Source organism: Eschrichtius robustus, chromosome 19 (assembly GCF_028021215.1).
Source record: "Eschrichtius robustus isolate mEscRob2 chromosome 19, mEscRob2.pri, whole genome shotgun sequence".
In the NCBI taxonomy this organism is placed as follows: Eukaryota; Metazoa; Chordata; class Mammalia; order Artiodactyla; family Eschrichtiidae; genus Eschrichtius; species Eschrichtius robustus.
In genome coordinates, this window is record NC_090842.1 from 52,838,161 (window position 1) to 52,860,754 (window position 22,594).

General features: G+C 39.7%; 1 protein-coding gene and 1 long non-coding RNA gene across 3 annotated transcripts in view; one reads left to right on the plus strand and one right to left on the minus strand.

Annotated features, from left to right (window-relative positions):
• LOC137753864 (uncharacterized) overlaps positions 1–8,543 on the minus strand; it is a 40,836-nt gene extending 32,293 nt beyond the window's left edge. The window contains exon 1 of the long non-coding RNA XR_011071608.1: positions 7,880–8,543. This is a non-coding gene — a long non-coding RNA (uncharacterized lncRNA). The remainder of the gene's footprint in view (positions 1–7,879) is intronic.
• A 99-nt stretch (positions 8,544–8,642) lies between these two features.
• ZNF181 (zinc finger protein 181) lies at positions 8,643–20,410 on the plus strand. Of its 2 annotated transcripts, none has more exons than XM_068529256.1 (5): positions 8,643–8,912; positions 9,519–9,594; positions 14,154–14,274; positions 14,518–14,616; positions 15,929–20,410. In XM_068529256.1, the coding sequence occupies exons 2-5, from the start codon at positions 9,586–9,588 to the stop codon at positions 17,413–17,415; spliced, it is 1,716 nt and encodes a 571-aa protein (XP_068385357.1). In that variant the 5' UTR covers positions 8,643–8,912; positions 9,519–9,585; the 3' UTR covers positions 17,416–20,410. The 2 variants fall into 2 exon arrangements, with proteins under 2 accessions (XP_068385357.1, XP_068385358.1); XM_068529257.1 differs by having other exon boundaries at positions 14,521–14,616.
• The last annotated feature ends 2,184 nt before the right edge of the window (positions 20,411–22,594 follow it).

The following is a 22,594-nucleotide window of genomic DNA, read 5'->3' on the forward strand; positions in this document are numbered from 1 at the left end:
TAGCCAAGACATGGAAACAATCTAAGTGCCCATCAAAGGATGAATGGATAATGAAGATGTGAGATACACGCACACAATGGAATATTCATACTACTCAGCCATAAAAAGATGAGACCTTCCCATTTGGGACAACATGGATGGACCTTGAGGGTATTATGCTAAGTGAAATATGTCAGACAGAGAAAGACAAACACTGTATAACTTCACTCCTATGTGGAATAAAAAAACTAATAAACAAAAACATAATAAATGAACAAACCAAATCAAACGAAAACAAATACATAGATACTTAGAGAACAGAGCAGTGGTTACCAGAAGGCACAAGGGGGAGGGAGGGCAAAATTGGTAAAAGGGATCAACTGTATGGGGACAAAGGGAAAATAAATGATTGCATTTATATGAAATTCCCAGAATAGGCAAATCTATAGAATCTTAAAGTAGATTAGGGTAGGGAGGATGGGAAGATTGGGTAGACTGGAAAATGAAGAAGCATATAAGATGCCTTTCTTTCTTCTTTTCTTTCCTTCCTTCCTTCCTTCCTTTCCTTTCTTTCTTTCCTCCCTCCTTCCCTCCTTCCTTCCTTCCTTTCTTTCTCCTTCCTCCCTCCCTCCCTTCCTTCCTTTCTTACTTATAAAGTACCTTCAATACCCCAGTACTGATCTTCATGTTGGAGGTGCATTGGTGAAAAGAGACCTGTATTCTTTCAGTAAGTTTCAATCAAGTGCTTGCTGACAAATAATAAACAAACCAAAGTGAATTACCATAGGAGTAACAAAAATTGATGAGTGTTGGGTGAATAATTAAAATAAGATGGTATACAGAGGCACTAGATGGCACCTGCAGAGAGAGTGGTGAGGAACGACCCATTTGAGAAGGTGACAATAGAGCAAGGATCTAGAAGACAAGATAGAACAGCAGTGAGGTCACAAGGAGGAGCCTCCAGGCAAAAGGCTTGTTTAAAGTCTTAAAGATGCATAAATGTGGCTTATGAGAGGTAGAGAAGGCAGGTCACTGAATTAACATGTGTGTCTTTGTGAGCAAGGAGAAGCATGGAAGGAGGCAGAGCCAGGTCAGGTTGGCCTGTATAAACCAACAGAAAGAATTTGGATTATATTCTTTGAGAGATCAGAAGATATTAAAAGATGTTACAAAATGGAATTCTATTTATGTAATTTAAAAATCATCTAATTTCTGTATAGAGAGGGGACTATATGGATGCAAGCGTGAAAGCATAGGACTGGCTAAGCAGTCCTTGCAGTGCTTCAGGTGAGAACTGGATGCAAATAAATGAAGGCTGAGGCCCCATCACTTTGAGGCAGCATTGAAAACAACACTGTCTGCTGGAATGAATGTGCAGGGAGGGTAAGTGAGGACAAAAGGGATACTGGAAAATGTCTGGATGTTCAGCTTTGTCTGGTGGGTGGACGGCGATTCCATTTGCTAAGTGTGGGGGCTTGAAAGAGGAGGAGAATAAGGAGAAAAGCAAGACCTCTGTGTGGGCCCCATGAAGCATGTGGAGTTTGAGTTGACAATGAACCACCAAAATGAGCTGGGAGGTAAAGAGCTGGATGTATGGATAGAGAGTTCCAGGGAGAGGCAAGGCTGGGTTATAGATAGACTTGGGAGTCTTTTTTTAAAGGATGAGTTATAAACACATGGAAATGCAAAAAAAAAAAATATGTAGGAAATGTGGAAATGGAGGCCAAATATGGTCTTGGGTCCCTTTAACATTTAGAGATCAAAGAAGAGATGAAGAACAAGCAAAAGAAACTGAGAAGCAGCAGCCACTAAAATAAAAATTAAGAAAAATGTAGTGTCATAGAATCAAGAGAAGAGATTGAAGAATGAGGAAGTTGTCAATTGTGTCAAATGCTAACAGGTCAAGAAACATAGTGACAGAAGAGGGACTCTTAGATTTAGCAATGTGGAGATCACTTTGACCTAGCGAAAAGCAGTCTCAGGAAAATAAGAGGAATGTTCTCTGATAGGACATAGTTATAGAGAGATTGCGAAGTGAAAATTAAAGAAAATTAACATAGAAAAAATTTCCAAGCAGCTTTTCTACTGAGAATAGAAGTGGTGTACTTGCTGGAGGGGGTTTTGGGAAAAGAGAGGGTTTTTAAAAGGTGAACTATTCTAGATATCTAAGCATATCTGAAAGATGATGGAAAAGATCTAGTAAAGACAGAAAAAAAATGTTGATTAAAGAGAGAGAAGGGACAATGGCAGGAAGCACATGTGTTCCTATGGATATTATTGTCTAGGGGTCAATAAAGGTTATTCTTAAGAAAGAATTTTCTAATAGTGATGACCCAGAGTAGTAAAGCTTGAATTACCAGTAGAGCATGGTGACAGTCCATAGAATAAGCTCAGTGAGATGGCAGGTGTGTTTGTCAGGATTCTCCAGTGAAAACAGAACCAATAAGGGGTGTGCGTGTTTGTGTGTGTGTGTGTGTGTGTGTGTGTGTGTGTGTGTGTGTGTGTGTGTAGATTAGATAGGTAGATACTTAGTTAGATAGACAGAGATAGAAATACTTATTTTAATGGATTGGCTTACACAACTGTGGGGGGGATGGCAAGCCTGAATTCTTGCCAGCAGGCTGGAGACCCAGGGAAGAGTTGATGTTGCAGTTTGAGTCCGAAGGCAGAATTCCTTCTTCCTCAGGGTATCTCAGTCTTTTTCTCTTTGGATCTTTGACTGGTTGGATGAGGCCCACCAACATTATGGAGGGTAATCTGCTTTACTCAAAGTCTACAGATTTAATGTTATATGTTAATCTCATCTAAAAAATATCTTCACAGCAACATCTAGACTAGTGTTTGACCAAAAATCTGGGCACCATAGCCTAACCAAGTTGACACATAAAATTAACCATCAGAGCAGGGTACATATAACATTTACTGAGTACCAACTTTATGTCTGTCACAGAGGACATAAGACAGATAAAAGAATGTTACTGGGATTCCTCCTTCACTGAACACTGACGAAGGTGCTGTGGCAGAGCGGGTTCTGGAAATAGGACTGAGTTTAAGCTGGCAGGATCCTCTGACAGTGGAACCAAACTGGGGGTGCTCTAAAACTTAGACCAGGGCAGCTTCTCAAGGGCACTGATGAAGAACATTATCCTCAACTTCTTTCTGACAATGTCCTTGTGTCCTTTTCCCCACTTAGGGAATGTGCTGAACCAAAAGATGCCTTGGCCCCCCCTAGTAGGTACAGATCACTACAGCCTCAAAAGATGCACCAGAGGAATCTTTCATGCCTTTAGTGTTGCCTTCAGGAGCATTTCTTAAATGACAGGGACCCACTGGCAGCTCACAGGAAACACCCTTATTTCTGTTTGTGGCCCTAAATCCCCACTCAGTACAGGTAGCCCAGAGCCCCACATGCTCTTTCCCTCCTACAGTTTGGATGGAAGAGAATACACTGAAAAGGGGTTCCAGAAACAGGTAGATCCCTTCACCAGTTACCTGAAATCTTGGAACTAGATTCTAAAAAGCTCCAGACTTCCTCCTAAGGACGAAACATGGAATAGAATAACCTTCATAGAGGCACTCTGTTGGTATGTATTAAAGAAGCCTAGAGACAGGTAAATTCTTTGACCAGTAGCATAGAATCTAGGGATTTACCACTTAAAAAAACCAAGTACATATGCAATGATGTATGTACAAGGATATTCTTCACAAATTTAAGTAAAAACTTGAGCACAAAGCAAATGTTCATCAAGGGGAGGGCACTTAAATCTATTACTGTTATGACTCCTGATATGGAACTGTGGACATTCTAATGATAATGTAGGTTGTATGTTGCTAGTATTGTAAGACATTCACAATGGATTGAGTGAAAAAGAATATGAGCGTATGTGTAAAATAAATCTGTATTTTAAAATAAATGATACCTTTCTCTCAATAGATTAGCATGATAAGTCACTTTCTATGGGAAATAGAATGAGTTAAAATTTTCTTTTTCTAAATTTTGCAATAGTGTTTATTGAAGTTTTGTAAAAAGAACAGTGACACTTTACTTCCATCCACATACTTTCCCAGACTAACATACATATTGGACTTCACCTCCCATAAGCCATTTTGTTTTTTAGAAATCATGCAAAATCAACAAGTAGGAAAAACTTGAGCTCTCTACCTAGTAAGCCCCCGAGGGTATTCTCAGGCTTAAAGTCTAAATGAAATCCCTTCTTATGGAGCTAAAACAAGACTTATTCCAATTCCTCCATAATCTAAGAGGGAGGAAAGGAAGTGAGATGGGCACCCTCCTCCCCATCATAGCCACAGACAGTGCCCTTGATACCTGTCCTTAGTTTTCCTCAGGGAACCCAGCCAACCTATCAAGCAAAGGCTTCATACTATTGGTCAAACATAGGCACACCTGACACTTCATACTGAAGTGTCTGGTGTTACCTGATACTAGTCACATAAATAATCAGAGACGTGGGATGTCAGAGGTCCTCTTGGACAGAAGGAGAGAACACAAACGTCTTGTTGGAGGCTCTGCACAGGTTCTACATTGGGCATTCCAGGGTCAGGCTTAGGGCAGATTGGGAATGGACAGGTCTTCAAACCAGTGACAGGAGAACTAGGACTAGGCTCTTGGATTTAAAACTTTGGTCCATAGTGGGATGTGTAGGCTTATTACAAAGTGATAGATGGAGAATGAGCCAGGAACAAGGACAAAGATTTCTACCAGAGGTCTCAGCAGGAGTTTCTCCCTATGGCAAATACATATGATTTTTTTTGATGTCTCTGGAAGCTTAGAATTTCGAACTTCCTTATCACCCTGAGTCTTGGAACAGTTTCAGCATCAACATGAACTGGCTTTTCTTCTCCCAGTTCGTATTCTTTTTTTTTTTTAAATAAAATTTTATTTATTTATTGGCTGCATTGGGTCTTCATTGCTGCGCGCGGGCTTTCTCTAGTTGCAGTGAGTGGGGGCTACTCTTCGCTGTGGTGTGCGGGCTTCTCATTGCTGTGGCTTCTCTTGTTGCGGAGCACGGGCTCTAGGCACGAGGGCTTCAGTAATTGTGGCACGTGGGCTCAGTAGTTGTGGCTCATGGGCTCTAGAGCGCAGGCTCAGTAGTTGTGGCGCATGGGCTTAGATGCTCCACGGCATGTGGGATCTTCCCGGACCAGGGATGGAACCCTTGTCCCCTGCATTGGCAGGCGGATTCTTAACCACTGTGCCACCAGGGAAGTCCCTCCCAGTTCATATTCTAAAATGCGCCCTTGAACAGATAAATTCCAATAGCAAAATCATTTATTGTAAATATTGCCTAATAGAAAAGGGAACGAAGGCAGCTCAGGGCTAGTGGAAGGGCGAGGGTTCAGTATGGCATGTACAGTATTTTTCTGTCTCCTTATTGACCTCTCTTGGCCCTATTTTCTTTCTCAAGTGACTGGCATATTTGTTTAAAACTGGTTTACTTATGTCTGAGTCCCCACTCCATCTGCCCCTGGATTTCTCTTTCTTAGTCTTGCTGTTCATCAGAGTGCCTCTATTCTTTCTCTTAAAAATGCAAATCATAGAGCACTCACGTTAGGGGTTCAGCTTTGAAGTAATGTTCCTTAAGCACTGGTCATAAATAGCTACTGAAATAGAAGCTATTGAAATAGCTTCTCACCTCTGCCCCCAGTCACATCTAGTCCTTTAATGTTAACCCCCCTTCCCCATGAACTTAATTTATGTCCCAAACATCTGAGGAAGCATAATGGGAAGGCTTCATAATTCTTCCAAGAAGCTCATGAGGAAAAGCAGCAACAATGAGGAATTCCTATATAAGATTTTCTGGAAGGAGTGAGCAGGGACTTTATGTCTTAGATTTAGTTTAAAGTGGTTCCAGAGTGGTAGTAATCCCAGATCTTGTCTGAAAATAAAACTATATAATCTCTAGAAAAGAGAGGCACTTTCATCCAAGGATATTGGGGAGCCCCAGTAAAATCTCTTTCAAGGACTGAGTGGCACACAGATAACCAACCAAAAAAGGAAACAAAGCAAACTGAGTAAAGAAATTAAAAAATAAATTTACAAAGATTCATAAGATCCTCAATTATTGGTATTATCAAATGCATATTATGAATCAACTGTGCCTACCATGTTACAAAAATCTTTGAAACACTGAAAATTAAAAAAAAAATCCCCTGGAAAGGGAATTATGAACGTTAGATAAATAAGAATAAATCACCCAGATTGCAATACAGAGACTGAAAGATGGAAATCACAGAGAAGGATAGAATGGAAAAACCTACCTAACAGCTAATGGGAGTTCACAAGAAGAGGAGAGGAGAAGAGGCAATGTATGGAGAAGAAAAATTTGCTGAGCACAAGAAGATGGCACTTCACAGATTCAAACTGCTCAACAATCCCAAGCAGGAGAACAATCAAAGAATTTCACACTCAGAAAGAGTATGCAAAAACTGTAGGAAACATATTTGGTTACTGAATCCAGTTCAATGCCTGGGGTTCTCAGGGGAAAAATTTTAATATCCTAGTCTCTGCATTCTCCCTTTAAAATCTTGCATTTAGTATGGAGGTTCCTTAAAAAACTAAAAATAGAACTACCATACGACCCAGCAATCCCACTACTGGGCATATACCCTGAGAAAACCATAATTCAAAAAGAGTCATGTACCAAAATGTTCATTGCAGCTCTATTTACAATAGCCAGGACATGGAAGCAACCTAAGTGTCCATCATCGGATGAATGGATAAAGAAGATGTGGCACATATATACAATGGAATATTACTCAGCCATAAAAAGAAATAAATGGAGGTATTTGTAATGAGGTGGATGGAGTTAGAGTCTGTCATACAGAGTGAAGTAAGTCAGAAAGAGAAAAACAAATACAGTATGCTAACACATATATATGGAATCTAAGGAAAAAAAAAAAAAAGGTCATGAAGAACCTAGTGGCAAGATGGGAATAAAGACACAGACCTACTAAAGAATGGACTTGAGGATATGGGGAGGGGGAGGGGTGAGATGTGACAGGGTGAGAGAGTGTCATGGACATATATACACTACCAAATGTAAAATAGATAGCTAGTGGGAAGCAGCCGCATAGCACAGGGAGATCAGCTCCGTGCTTTGTGACCACCTAGAGGGGTGGGATAGGGAGGGTGGGAGGGAGGGAGATGCAAGAGGGAAGAGATATGGGAACATATGTATATGTATAACTGATTCACTTTGTTATAAAGCAGAAACTAACACACCATTGTAAAGCAATTATACTTCAATAAAGATGTTAAAAAAATCTTGCATTTTTCTGTGTAACTTGTATTTTAATATTAAAAAGGTCATTGTTCTAAAAGAACATTGACCAAGAGATGTGCAATTCTCAGAGAAGGAAATACTAAAGCCAACAGACACGTGAAAAGATTCTCAATGTTATTAACAATAAAAGAAATGCAAATTTAAGCCACAATGAGTTATAATTTGACACCTAGCAGATTTGTAAGATTTGAAAGCTTCACAAAAATCAAGTGCTGACACCAACAGTTGCCAACCAAAATAACTATAAACTATGGCAGGAGTACAAATTGGTACAACTTTGAAAAAGATGTCACTGTTTAATAAAGACATAAATGGGAATATACTTGGCACTGGCAAATCTTTCCTTGTTACATACTCTAAGCCTTGAGAGGGATCCAGCTGATGCCACAATGTTTTTAAAAACCACTGCTGCTATAGGGACTGAATACCACACTCACAAGATATACCAAGGTGGAAGCATTACCTCGTGAATCTTATGCATATAAGTACTTGACATATCCAAGAAAATTCATAGTGATACTATTTATAATTTTTTAAAAAATAAGTAAAATTTAACTTATTTAAAAAAGAAAGTAAAGACAACAACACAAACTCACACCAACAGTAGAATGCTCTGGACTGGATACATCTTTGTCCAGGGCCCGTGTGGGTGGGCTGGGCAAAGTCAGAGACTAAGAAGAGCTTCTGGGGCCGGAGGAGGGTCAGAGGAGTGTTTTTTCCCAGGATTGAGGGTCTTTGTCCTCAGTGCCCTCACTCGAGTCCGATAATCCTGAGTCCTTCGAGGACATGTAATGCACATCACAGCAGCTGTCACTGTCGTAGCGAAGACGTGAAGTGACACTCCGGGAAGTGTCATTGGTCCGCAGACAGCTAGTGTTGTAACAGCCCGGACACAGGGCATTTGGGGAAATACAGTCCTGGGCAAGTGGGCGCCAAATACTCAAGACCTATACGAGCTGGACAGCGTAGCACCAAAGTTTTGGATGAGAGGAGACCTTAGGCTGGTAGAGGCCACTTCTTGTCCCGCACTAGCAAGGTTGCCCTTCTCCGGGCAGGACAACATCTGTGCGAGCAGAGGAAGACCCGAAAGACGTTTCGCGGCCGCATCATTTTCTGGGAAGTGTAGTTTCGCGGTTCGGGTGCCATTGTCTTCACAGTGCATGTAGACGGCTGCCGTTGGTTCCGGGAAGCAGAGTTCGCCAGAAACGACTGTTGTCCTCCCGGTACTTAGCGAGTGTCCCCGGTGGCGTAGCCCTGCTGTGTAACTTTTCACACAGCCCAGGCTGTGGTCTCGCGGTGCGCCGAGATCGCGCGGTCGCAGAGCCTCCTGGGAAGTGTGGTTTTTCGGGAGGCGACCATGCGACGCACCGGCAACTTTTGTCTCTGACGCGGAGGAGTCTGAGAAGTGCAGCAGGCCGTGGAGTCCGCTCTTGGCCCGCCCCGCGGTCGTCTCCGGCCCTGCTGCGGAATTCTCGGTCCTGGAATCGCGGAGGACTCTGGGCAGCGCAGTTCCCGCGAGGCGGGCGGCCATTGTCCGCTGCAGCGACCCGGCGCGTTAGGTACACGGAGGTGCCCACTGTGGACTGCCGCGCCCGGCTTCGGTGCCGGCGGGCTCCGCTGAGGAGTAAGGCAAGTGTGGGTCCCGGGAGGGCGGCCGCGGGCCTCGGGCTGATGGTACCCGGGCGCTGGGCATGGCAGCCACAACGTCGCTGGTCCCAGGGTCTGCCGCCCGGTGTGAGCCCAAGCAGGCCCCTAGCTTCTCTGGGCCTCTGTCATGCTTTGTAAAAGGGGAGTAAGGATGGCGCTTACCTCAGAGCTGTTGCGAAAAGGAAGAGGGAGAGCCAGTGTGCGTTGTACGCACTGAAAGAAAATGCCATCTACATTTTTAAAAAAATCCAGTGTGTAAACCTTGAACAAATTGCTTCAATATCGCCGAGTTTCAGTTTTCTCAGAGTTTAAAAAAAGAAATCTGGAATAATGTGAATGCCTACCATGCATAGTGGTGAAGATCGAAAGAGCTCTTATTTAACAGTGTTATTACTGTTGTTTTATGGGTTTGTCACTTATGTATATGATAGTTGATTTACACGCAAATGGCACCTGGTTACCTCTTGTCTAGGGAAAGGTTAGAGCCCTAGAAAGTGATTCCCAGTGTGATTCTCCATGCAGGTGTGTCCAGAGCTGCAAGATAAGCCTGATTTTTCATGACTGCTTTTTCCTGTTCTGCTTTCTCAGGCACTGCCCTTCTACAAGAAGAGAGCCTGGAAAGAGGACTGTGTTGACTTTTGGAAATTGCAGAGTCATGTTTCAGGTAAGTTGGTATGTCCCCAAATCTTCCTGAAACACCTACTTATCAGGACTCTTGAGTGTTTGCTTTGCCTCTCCTACCAGTTCCCACCTCACAGAGTCCTTTTAGGCACTGGATCTATGATTCCTTTCATTATAGCAAAGGATAGAGACTGCAGAACTCCAAAGTACTGTTTTCTCTCAGTGCTCCTGTTTTCTACCAGTTTTCTGCTAGAAGCCTCTGAAGAGTCTTGAGCAAAACTTTTTTTTTTTTTTAATTACAATTCAAAGTTGAAGTTTGGAATTATTTGCTTTGTAGTTGTCAAAAGTATATCATGTGGTCTCAATTAATGGTGTATGTCAGTCCTTTCAGTTGTTCAAGTCAAGAGAGGTTTGGAGTCATCCTTGAGACCTCCCTTTCTCTTATACCTAAAATTCAGACACTCTAGTTGGATCTAAAATATACACAGTATATCTACACAATCTGACCATTGGTTACCCTATCACTGCCACTACCACTGCCACCCTGGTCCAAGCCACTTATATCATTGCAGTAGTCACCTTGCTGGATTCCCTGCTTCTGCCCTTGACCCTCTTCAGTCTCTTCTCAATACAGCTGTCATAGAGATCCTCTTGTTATATAAAATCCTGTCATTCCTCAGCTTAAAACTCTTTGGTGGCCCTAACTCATAATAGAAGTCAGAGTTGTGTCGTGACATAAAAAGTTTTGTACAGTTAGGCTCTCTTATTACCTCCCTGATCTCATCTTCCTTCTCTGTCTCTTTGTTCCCTGTGAGCTCCAGCCACACTGGCTACTGCCTCCAGGCCTTGGAATTTGCTGTACCATCTGCTTGGAATATTCTTTCCCTGGATATACACAAGCTTGCATTCTTACCTCTGTACCTTTGCTCAGGGGTTACTTTCTTGGTAAAGCCTCCCTGAACACCTATTTAAAACTGCAGTCACCTTCTCTCGACTGTCACTTCCACTCCTCCATCACTGTGTTGTTTTTCATAGCACCTATCACTCACTAGCTGATACACTGTGTGTTTAGTATATGCATACACTCATTGTTTGTCTCCTCCCACTGGAAGGGATTTTTTTTCTTTTTTGTTGACTGTTTTATCTTTAGTGTCCAGAGTGGTATCTGGCATAAAACAGATGCTTAGTAAATAGCTGTTGAGTGAAGGAGTGATGAGAAAATGATGGGACAGAATCATGGTGTGGAAGTGAAGCCTGCACAGGAGAAGGTATGAGTGGCAGATGTACGTGTTGGGCAGAGTCTGTTTCTTGGGAATATTAGATAATTAGAATTGAAAGAACTTTTTTTTTTAAGTAAAGGCTAAAGTGAACTAATGGCCAAAATCATTCATGGATTCATTTTCTAAACACTTAATGAAGTACCTGTTAGGAAGACTCTTACATAGGTTTGGGTGTACAGTGACATGCAGGATTTCATGATCTCATGCAGTACCGTCCAAGAGAGCTTTCTACAGTGGGGGAAGTGTTCTATTTGTGTCCTGTCCAATATGGTAGCCACCAGTGCCATATGACTATTGAGTACTAGAGTGGCTGAGGAACTGAATTTTTAATTTTATTTAAATTTAATTTTAATTAATTTAAATTTATATAGCCAAATATGGTGGCTACTGTACTGAGCAGTACAGGACTGGTAGAAAAGTAAGAAAGCATAAGAAATTAAGGTATTTACTTAATATCCTAAGTTCTGGGGACAAAGATGAATTAACATCCCAGGCTGCTCAGGCAATTGAAGGGGAAGAAAGAGTTGAAGCATCCCTGGGGAAGCAAGGCTGGAGTTGTTTCGATGTCTCATAGAACCAGGGCGGCAGAGGTAGAAGTGAAGTTATACCAAACTGAGAAAACACCTTGTGTGTAGGTAGAGAGGCCTAAGAGAGTCTTTCAAGGAAGTGCAAAAATTTTGTACAGCAGTGGTTTTCAAGTGTTTTTGTACAGCAGTGGTTTTCCCACTCATAGGGGACATTTGATAATGTCTAGAGACATTTTCAGTTGTTATAACTGGGGGTGGGGGTGGTTAAGGGGAGTTGCTACTGGCATCTAAAGGGTGGAGGTTAGGGATCCTACTAAACATCCTAAAATGCACAGGACAGCTCCCACAATAAAGAATTGTCCAGGGCTTCCCTGGTGGCGTAGTGGTTGAGAGTCTGCCTGCCAATGCAGGGGACACAGGTTCGAGCCCTGGTCTGGGAAGATCCCACATGCCGCGGAGCAACTGGGCCCGTGAGCCACAACTACTGAGCCTGCGCATCTGGAGCCTGTGCTCCGCAACAAGAGAGGCCGCGATAATGAGAGGCCCGCGCACTGCGATGAAGAGTGGCCCCCGCTTGCCGCAACTAGAGAAAGCCCTCGCACAGAAACAAAGACCCAACACAGCCAAAAATAAATAAATAAATAAATAAAAATTAAAAAAAAAAAAAAAAAAAAGAATTGTCCAGCCTAAAATGTCAGTAGTGCCAAGATCAAAGAGTAGCTATTAGATTATGTGGGATTTCTTCTCTAGACTATTAATACAATGATATTCATTAATATCAAAACTTAAAATGTAAAATATCTTTGCATTGGTGGAATAAAACATAGTGTTTTATTCATTTAATATAGTGTTGATTTTTTAATTTGGCTTATCAGTTGGGATTTGTAAAAGCTAATCATTTAAAGACCACTGTGGGGGAATTCCCTGGCGGTCCAGTGGTTAACTTCACCTTCCAGTGCAGGGGTTATGGGTTCAATCCCTGGTCAGCGAGCTAAGATCCCACATGCCTCATGGCCAAAAAAACCAAAACATAAAACAGAAGCAATATTATAACAAATTCAATAAAGACTTTAAAAATGGTCCATATCAAAAAAAAAAATCTTAAAAAAGAAAAAAAAAAAAAGACCACTGTGGAAAATAGGAAAAGATGGAAATTTTCTCAGTTCATATGATAAGGCTAGCGTAACCCTAATACCTGGCTAAGAGTAAATACAAATGGAAAAAAGGATTTTCCCTGGTGCCAAAAGAGAGACCTTCTCCCCCTCCCTTTTCTTAGAGTGTTTCCTTGAGAAAAATCTGTAATTGTATATCCTTTCCCTGTCCCTTTGAGATGCTTGTTCATCTTTTTCAGAGCTAAATAAGTCTCTGAGTTTTGCAAAGCATTAAAGTCTTTCTTAAGGGCCTTGGAGCCATCTCTTCAAAATGGAAACATGAAGGAAGATGCACCCCTATCTCCCTATCTGTATGAGAGTTTAGCCTAGACTCCTGGCTCCAAATTCTAACTACTTGCTTGTCATAAAGATATGAGTTGAAAAATTTTTCTTTGGGGTAAAGGCAGTTAACACAGATGACTACCCCAATTACCAGGTGAATTTAGGATGAAGTATGTGTAGCAAATGATGCTTTCAAGTCCTCTTACCTAAGGACAAGTTTCCATTTACTTTGAAAACGTGTAATGGATTGTATCTGCTTGAGTTTATAAAAGGGTGAAATTTCCTTCTGTCCTTGGAGTCTCATTAGTGATTACCTGTGAAGTGCATTACAGTCTGGTTTAATGCTTATTCAGTAATAAAACTGTTTTTTTTTTACACTGTAGAGAGGATTTTCTGCTTGGTAGATTTGATTTTTAATTATTTCCCCAACACCTGACAAAGGTAAATTCCCTCTTTAAAACCAAAGACCAGTGTCACTGGTGAACACATGTATTAATAAAATATTCAAATAAAGTAATAGAATATTGAATCTACACTTGGAGTGAAAAATTTACAATAGCCAAACAATGTCTTTTTCACCAGTGAAAGGTAATAATAATGACATTTTAAATGCATACTTTTTTGCACATATTTTAATTTGACTAACCAGTAAGCTATTATTAAACATTAAAAATTTTTCTGAAATTTTGCTATTTTAAATAATACTGTGAATGAGTACTATTGGGAAGAAATCTATTTTCTTAGAATATTTTCCTTGAAATGTGTCTTCTTTTTTTTTTCTTTGCCCTTCCCTTAAGGTTCTATTCAAGGACTACCTATGGCATGAAACCATCCTTCAGTCTTCTTGCCCAGGGGTCTCAAATTATTTTAATTATAGATTATGAATATGAGGTTTAATTATGTACCATAAATGTTTCTGCTTTTTGTTTATAAATTGGTTATGTATGTGGTTATGAATGTGTCTATCTTTAATATAAAGGTGTCTTTTTATTATGAACCTATTGGATTCTTTTTTTTTGAACCTTAATTCATGTTTTATTATTTACCTGGCACATAAACTATAAAAAACACAGCTAAACACTTGACTATATGCCAAAAGTTGAATGCTGATTTTGAAAAATTTTATAATTCTATTCCCTACTCTCCTGAAGCAGAGCTCTTATATTTATCTCTTATCCTTATTGTATAACAATGCCAAGCACATAATTATCCAATTATTACTTAACTTAGATCAGATTCCTGATCATTGTCACAACTGCTGAATCTTGTTCCCTTTCTTCCACCCCAGGGTAATTTTACCCCTTAACCAGTGACAAAAGAGGCCAGGGCTGTGGTTGAGCCTAAATGTGTTTGCTATTTCAGGTGACATTTAGTGATGTGGCCATAGACTTCTCTCATGAAGAGTGGGGATGGCTAGATCCTACTCAGAGGAATTTATACAAGGATGTGATGGTACAGAATTATGAGAACCTGGTATCTCTAGGTAAGCATATCTCTGCCTCCACCCCAATGAGGGAGATCTTTCTTCTGCCACTCCAAATTGCTAGAGATCCTCCTTAGTAAATGTTCTGAGGAAATGTATAGCTCTGTTGTGTCCTGCCTGAAGCTTATCTTCCCGTTTCAGTGAACATCCTTCAGACCTTTCTTCGGTCCCTTTTTTGATGATAGTCTCTCCTCCATGAAGGCCACAGCTTAAACAATGTTTGTTCTATATTTTTCCTGTAAGCAGGTCTTTCCATACCTAAGCCATACGTGATTGCTTTATTGGAGGATGGCAAAGAACCTTGGATGGTGGAGAAAAAGCTGTCAAAAAGTTTGTTTCCAGGTAAGTCATGGTGAATCAGGCAAAGGAGATCTTTGTTTAAAGATGCTTGTAGAAAGTATGGAGGCATTTTAGTATATTTTAGGGATACTGTCATCAGAGATTCCAAATATAACAAAATTGAGGGATCCTTAGCTTAGATTTCAAAACAACCATTCCTCTATCCTAAATTATTATTTTTCTGTATTACTCATGTCATCTCATCAAAAGTGGAAGGTTTTGGCATCATAATCATTCAAATTGTTATTTATTTGAAATGAAAATAAGGCAATTATTCTTTTTGAGTCCACTTAAGGAAAAATATACAAATGGTTTTAGGCTGAAAAAGCTGTCAATTAGATGGAAAATCACTTTTCCCCTAAGGCAGAACTTCAAAGAACAAATATGAACATAAGTGTGTTAGAGGAAGTAAGGGATGGATAAGAAGGTTTCTGAGAACAGTATTTTCTTTCTTTTTTTTTTCTGGCTGTGTTGGGTCTTCATTGCTGCGTGCGGGCTTTTTCTAGTTGCGGTGAGCGGGGGCTACTCTTTGTTGCAGTGCACAGGCTTCTCATTGCGGTGGCTTCGCTTGTTGGGGAGCACGAGCTCTAGGGCGCGCGGGCTCAGTAGTTGTGGCTCACGGGCTCAGTAGTTGTGGCGCAAGGGCTTAGTTGTTCTGCGGCATGTGGGATCTTCCCGGACCAGGGCTCAAACCCATGTCCCCTGCATTGGCAGGTGGATTCTTAACCACTATGCCACCAGGGAAGTCCAGAACAGTATTTTTTAATGTCAATAAATATGATTTCACACAGATCCTACATAAACTCACAAAGCTTAAACCTTTCTGAGCCATAAAGAGTATTTAGATTATTTTGTTTTCATTGTAGCTGTTTAGCACAGTGCTATAAATTCTTCATATTAAGCATACTAATCTGACAGCAAATTTAGATAAATCAAACGTTGGAGAACCAAGGCTGTGTGAGATAAAATGTAGTCTTTCACATAAGTATAGGCACGAAATGTTGGCTTGGGATCCAGAATGCCTTCTGCATTTTCTTTCTGATAGTTTCCTTTTTTCCCCCAAAACTGATTGCCTATATTAACCCATTTCCCTTATTATACTCTGTTCCTGCCTCTGTGAGCTGTCTGTATTCTCCGTGCTGCATTTGAACTTTGTTCAGAAATCATTGAATATATGAGAGTTGTCAGAGCCATGTGTCTTGGGGGTTAGAGGGTAATGACTTTATTTTTTATCCAGTTCTCCTATTTCTACCATAGAAGTTTCTTTTCAAGAAGTTCAGAAAAAGCAGTGTTTTGCTGTCTTGATATATTACAGATTGGAAATCAAGATGGGAAAGCAAAGAATTATCAACGAAGGAAGATATTTATGATGAAGATTTTCCCCAAATGGTAATAATGGAAAAAACTATAAAACAAAGTCATGAATTTTCAAATTTTAACAAGGACTTGGATTGTATAGAGAAGTTGGAGGGGAAGTGTGAAAATCAGGTAGAACATTTCAGACCAGTGACCCTCACCTTTAGAGAAAGTCCCACCAGGGAAAGTGTTTACAAATGCAATATGTTTAGAAGCATCTTGCCTTTAAAGTCTATTCTTTCTGAACCACAGAGAATTTCTGCTGAAGGGAAGTCACATAAACATGATATATTTAAGAAGAGCTTACCAGCAAATTCAGTTATAAAAAATGAGAATATCAATGATGGAAAGAAACTTTTGAATTCTAATGAAAGTGTGGCAGCCTTCAGCCAAAGCAAATCTCTTACCCTTCACCAGACTTTTAATAGAGAGAAAATCTATACATGTAGTGAATGTGGGAAAGCCTTTGGGAAACAATCAATCCTTAATCGCCATTGGAGAATTCATACAGGAGAGAAACCCTATGAATGTCATGAATGTGGGAAGACTTTTAGCCATGGCTCATCCCTTACTCGACATCAAATAAGCCACAGTGGAGAGAAACCTTACAAATGTATTGAATGTGGGAAGGCCTTTAGCCATGTCTCATCACTTACTAATCATCAAAGCACTCACACTGGAGAGAAACCATATGAATGTATGAACTGTGGAAAGGCTTTTAGTCGTGTTTCACATCTCATTGAACATCTGAGAATTCATACTCAAGAAAAACTCTATGAATGTCGAATATGTGGGAAGGCCTTCATTCACAGGTCATCTCTCATTCACCATCAGAAAATTCACACTGGAGAGAAACCTTATGAATGTAGCGAATGTGGAAAAGCCTTTTGCTGTAGCTCACACCTTACTCGACATCAAAGAATTCACAGTATAGAGAAACAATTTGAATGCAACAAATGTCTGAAAGTCTTTAGCAGCCTCTCATTTCTTATTCAGCATCAGAGTATTCATACTGAAGAAAAACCCTTTGAATGTCAGAAATGCAGGAAATCCTTCAGCCAGCCTGAATCACTGAATATGCATTTGAGAAACCACACTAGATTGAAACCTTATGAATGTAGTATATGTGGGAAAGCCTTCAGTCATAGGGCATCCCTGTTTCAACATCACAGAATTCATACTGGAGAGAAACCCTATGAATGTATTAAATGTGGGAAGACCTTCAGCTGTAGTTCAAACCTTACTGTACATCAGAGAATTCATACTGGAGAAAAGCCATATAAATGTAATGAATGTGGGAAAGCATTTAGCAAAGGCTCAAATCTTACTGCCCATCAAAGAGTACATAATGGAGAGAAACCCAGTAGTACAATAAGTGTGGAAAAGCCTTTAGGCCATATAAATCACTATACATGTGAAAGATCATATAAGAGAGAAACTGCATAAATGCAGAATTTGTCATAATATACTGTAGCCATAGATCCTCCCTGATTCAAAATCAGAAAATCTGTACTGGAGAAAATTCTTATGAATGTAATGAATATGGGAAACTCTTTAGCAATGATACAAGCCTGATTGTCTATCACAGTTCACACTGTAGAGAGACTATATGAAGGCAATAAATGTGGGAAAGACTTTAGCCAGCATTAATCCCTTAATTGACATAAGTAAATCCACACTGGGGAAAAACCCTTTACATGTTACAAGTATGGGAAAGACATTAGGTGATATGAATCTCTTAAAAAACATTAAACTCATACAGGAGAGAAGCAATATGAATATAAAAATTGCGGGAAGTCCAGTTAAAATGCATCCCTCATAAATAAAATTTAAAAAAAAATGCATCCCTCATTTTACATCAAAGAACTCACACTGGAGAGAAAGCTTATGTAAGAAATGTAGCAAAGTGTTCACTAAGCACTCTTAGCTTGCTAGACATCAGAAGATTAATACTAGAATAACCTGAAGGATTTAGGAATTATATGTAAGTCTTTCTTTGCAATGATGCTAATTTGTAAACAATTCTACAGAAGAGCAAACAAGCATATTATAAATGAATATGCATATCTTATAGTAGCAGCATGCATTTTACTCAAGAGTCCTATGTAGAAATTATCTTTAGCTAATGGGCATGTGAAGATATTTAGTCACCCAGTGGATCCAATAAATGTTATAATTGAAAATTAAAGTTGCAACAGAAGTAAAAAGTGTGAATACAATTTTTGGTCTCTAGTAAAATCATTTTGTATATATTAAACTCTTTCACTGACACACTGATATTTCTTACAAAATTTTCCACTACTTTCCTCTTGAAGAATTAGGATCAGCTTTCCTATATAGCCTTCAGTGGGAGACTAACAAGCCTAGAAAAAAATGGCCTGATCTCTGAGCTAAGAATGTCACTATTTTGGTAAGGATAATCCACAGTCCATTTCCAGTTGGCTTAATTGACACGTTTTAATTTTTACAAGTGCTGTGAGAACATAACCAAGAAACTATACATACTATGAGGGATTAGAGCAGAGAGGATGTGCTTTTTAATCCAAATCCTAAGGAATGAGTCCTAATTACAGTGACCTTCCATAACTGCAGATTCTGCATGTGCAAATTCAACCACTCCCAGTTGGAAAATGTTAAAAAAAAGTTTTTATCCAGGAAGTTCTAAAAAGAAAAACTTGAACTTACCGGCTGCAGGCAGTTATTTACATAGTATTTACATTGTGTTTACAACTATTTACATGGCATTTACATTGTATTAGGTATTATAAGTAACCTAGGGATAATTTAAAGTGTACGGGATGATGTGCCTAGGTTATAGCAAATACTATGCCATTTTATGTAAGGGATTTGGAGCACCTGCAGATTTTGGTATCCGTAGGGGGTGAGGGAGTATGTTGGTCCTGGAACCAGTTCCTCGCAGATGCTGAGGACAACTGTATGTAAGGCACACACGCTCTTGGAGTTCATTCTAGGCAAAGCAGACAAGTTCTATCATGTTTTCTGCAGCTGGAATACATTATTCAGTGTCTAGTTTCAAGTTTTGTGGCTTTGAGGTACTACTGCTGGCAGCAACACTAGTAACAGCAGCAGTCATTTCCCCATCCCTTGATCATTGTTATGGGAGGTTGGAATTTAGTAGTCCAGAGCTGTTCCCATTACTTCTCCAGCCTGCTCACCAATTTTGAGAGCACCAGTATCCTGCAACATATCTTCTTAAAATATTTAAGAGTGTTTTTGTTTTCTACACTGAACCTTGACAGATAATTATAGTTTATAAGGGGGATGGCTTCAAATATAAGTTTCAGGTAAGAAATGGAATAGCCTTACTGGCTTCACCGTTTCCTATCTTGTGACTGGAAAGGTGATACAGATCAGCGATTAGGATTGTATGGACACAGTTGCAAGTAAAGGGCAGTTATATAGTTTATATTTCAGATTATGTTCTCTATGGCATTTGATAGTTGTAAGACATTATTTTAAGGAAGAATATTATATTGCTGATATAATTCTGGTATGGAATGAATGATAGGGTTTCCAACTTTAGACAAAATATTCTCCTACTCTGGTACATATGCTACTTTTAACAGAAAGCTAAGAGGTGAAGGCACATAGCAATTCTCACCAGATGTAGTGGGTTTGGAATGGGATGGTGAAGTTTTAATATTAAGCGGAAGTTTATCTTTCCTTTGTTTTAGTTATAAGATTTATTTTGACATTCTATGGCATGTTGAAGGATCTTCGAGAGATTTATAATTAAAGGAGTATGGGATGGTATCAAACAAGGATAAGAACATTTATAATTATGGATAGACTGGCCCCTAGAAGTATATTTAGTTGTGCAATAATGGCGGTAGCTTTTTGTTTCTCCCATGCTCTGTCCTCTGCTCTCCTAAGCACTGATGATACAGCAAAGATGAAGTAGTCCTTTAATCCCCCAGATTTTATTCGCTTCACTACACATAGTTTTATGCCATCTTGTTATTTTGTTATGAGGATTCATCCAAATACTCACACTTTGTCATTTAAAAAGCATGAGCATACACATGATAATGTTTTACAATTCTTGATTTAAAGTGCCTTCACAATAATACTGAACTAGGAAAAGAAAGCCAGAGACTTAAATATTTAAGATAGTGAAGGTTTTAAGAAAGCAATAAGAGTATATACCTGAGATCATAATGATGTTATAATGTCACCAATGGAGAATCATGCTCAGTCTTATCTCTTAACCATTTCTTGATGTGTATGAAGAGCATAGGCTCTGGAGTCATGTTACCTGGGTATAAAACCAAGTTACGTGTATACTGGCTTTGTATGACCTTGGACAAATTGCTGCACCATGCCTCAGTTTCTCCATCTGTAAAAATGATGATAATAAGATCTCAGGATTATTATGAAGATTAAGTGGGTTAATTGATGTAAGATGCTTATAATGCCTTGTACCTCAAAAGCACTAAAATAAATATTAGCTATTAATTTCATCATCATTATCTTCACATGGTTGCTTCATCGTTCTGGTCTCAAATGTCACATCTTCTAGTGGGTCTTCCTAATCACCTGTCACCCATCTACTTTTTCACCTTTTGGGGGGCTCTTACAAGACACTCCCATTTGCTTCCAACATCTTCCTTTGGTATTTGAACCATCTTGCAGGGGAATATATTTATTATCCAAAATACTCTGAGGAGACACAAAGGACACTGGATAGGAAAAAGTGAGATAAGAACACAGCAGGGCTGCAGGAAGGTGGGAGGGTGTACTACACATGTGTTTTGGAGAAAGAGCAGAATGAAGGAGGCCCCAGGTCCCTGTGGAGGAGAAGTGAGGCTTTGCCCAGTGAGACCAGAAGCTTAAAGGTCTTCAGCATCACCTCTCAGTACAGGGTCCTTTGGACTGAGTGCAACTGCCCTCAGTGTTCCTGAATAGAGTTTACAACCATGTTATTGAAGGTCACTGATGCCTGGAAAGTCAGAGTAGCTTCAGTAGCCTTGGGCTAGTCATATGTTACTGGAGACAATTGTGCAGTCATTCATAAAGATCCTGAAAGAACCAAGGCACACATCACTGAGCACTTTGTGGGAGACTAGCTCTGTGTTGGGCACCAAAGGGGAGTCAGATACTGCCTTTTAAACAGGATGCAATTGTGTTAGAGAAAAAAATGCCTATAATTTCGTTGATGAAAGACAATGACAAGGCTGTGTGGCTTGAGGGGCACAGAAAGTAAGTTCTGGCATTAAAGATGAATAGGGAAAAAATAATGGTAACACAATATCGCTAGCAGCAGTATTTGAGTCTCATGGCTGTATACAGTGCACTGTGTACCTGCACTGTATGCTGAGAACTTTGTATGCAGCATTCAAGCAATTAAATATTCCCAGCTCTGGACCCAAATTCCCAGGTTTGAGTCAGCCTATTGGTACTGACACTTGCTTTTCATTAATCTTAGAAAAGTTACTTCATTTCTCAAGCTTTGATTTCAGCATCAAAACAAAAATAATTCCCACTTCACCAGGTGGGTGTGAGAATTTATTTATTCATAAAGCAAACAGTGGAGTGACTGGCACATGTAAGTTGTTTGGTGTGTTTTTCTTACTTTTATTAATCCTCCCACAGACTATTAGGCAAATGCTATAATCTTTTCTATGGCACAGTCAGCAACCTGAGACTCAGGCAGCACTAGCAAATCTCCCAGAGTCACACATCTCAGGAACACAGGCTGAATTTGAACATCCAGTGAAAGACATACAGTTGCCTCCTGGCAGTATTGTCTCTCAGAAGATCAAGTTTCTCTTTGCAATCTCACAGGTCCTCTCATGCCTCCTTGAACAAAAAATATTCCCTTTGACCATGTGGTTCACTCAGCCTAGAATGTTTCCAATATCTATCAAGTTCACCTGACAGAAGGACTACTGCCTACCTTACAAAGTTCACTTTAGGTGTCTGACAATAATTCCTCAGGCAAAAATGGAGAAAATGAGAGATAAAAAAGTAATAAGGCATTTGAAAACAGAGCAAGTTGGCAGAAGTTCCTCCTTTCCAGTAATTACTTTAAATGTTAATGGATGAAACTCTCCAATCAAAAGACAGAGACTGGCAGAATGGATTAAAAAGCCAAACATGATCCAGCTACATGCTGTCTATGAGTTAGATCCAAAGACACAAATAGGTTGAAAGTGAAACAGTGGAAAAAGCTCTTTTATGCAAATAGTAACAAAAAAAGAGCTGTGGTGTCTATACTAATATCAGACAAAATAGACTTTAAATCCAAGATTACAAGTGAAAAAGAAGGTCATTATATATTAATAAAATGTCAACACAGCAAGAAGATATAGCAATTATAAGCATTTACACATCTAATAACAGATCCATCAAAATATATAAAGCAAACATGGAAAGAATTGAATGGAGAAACAGTTCTACATTAATAATGGGAGATTTCAATACCCCACCTTCAATAATGGATAGATCAACCACATGGAATGTAAGTAAAGAGACAGAGAACCCAAGTCAATAAACCAACTACATCTAACAGATAAATGACACTCCACCCCCAAAGTTCAAAATACACATTCTTCTCAAGTGCATGTGAAACATTCTCCCAGGATAGATTATACATTAGGCCACA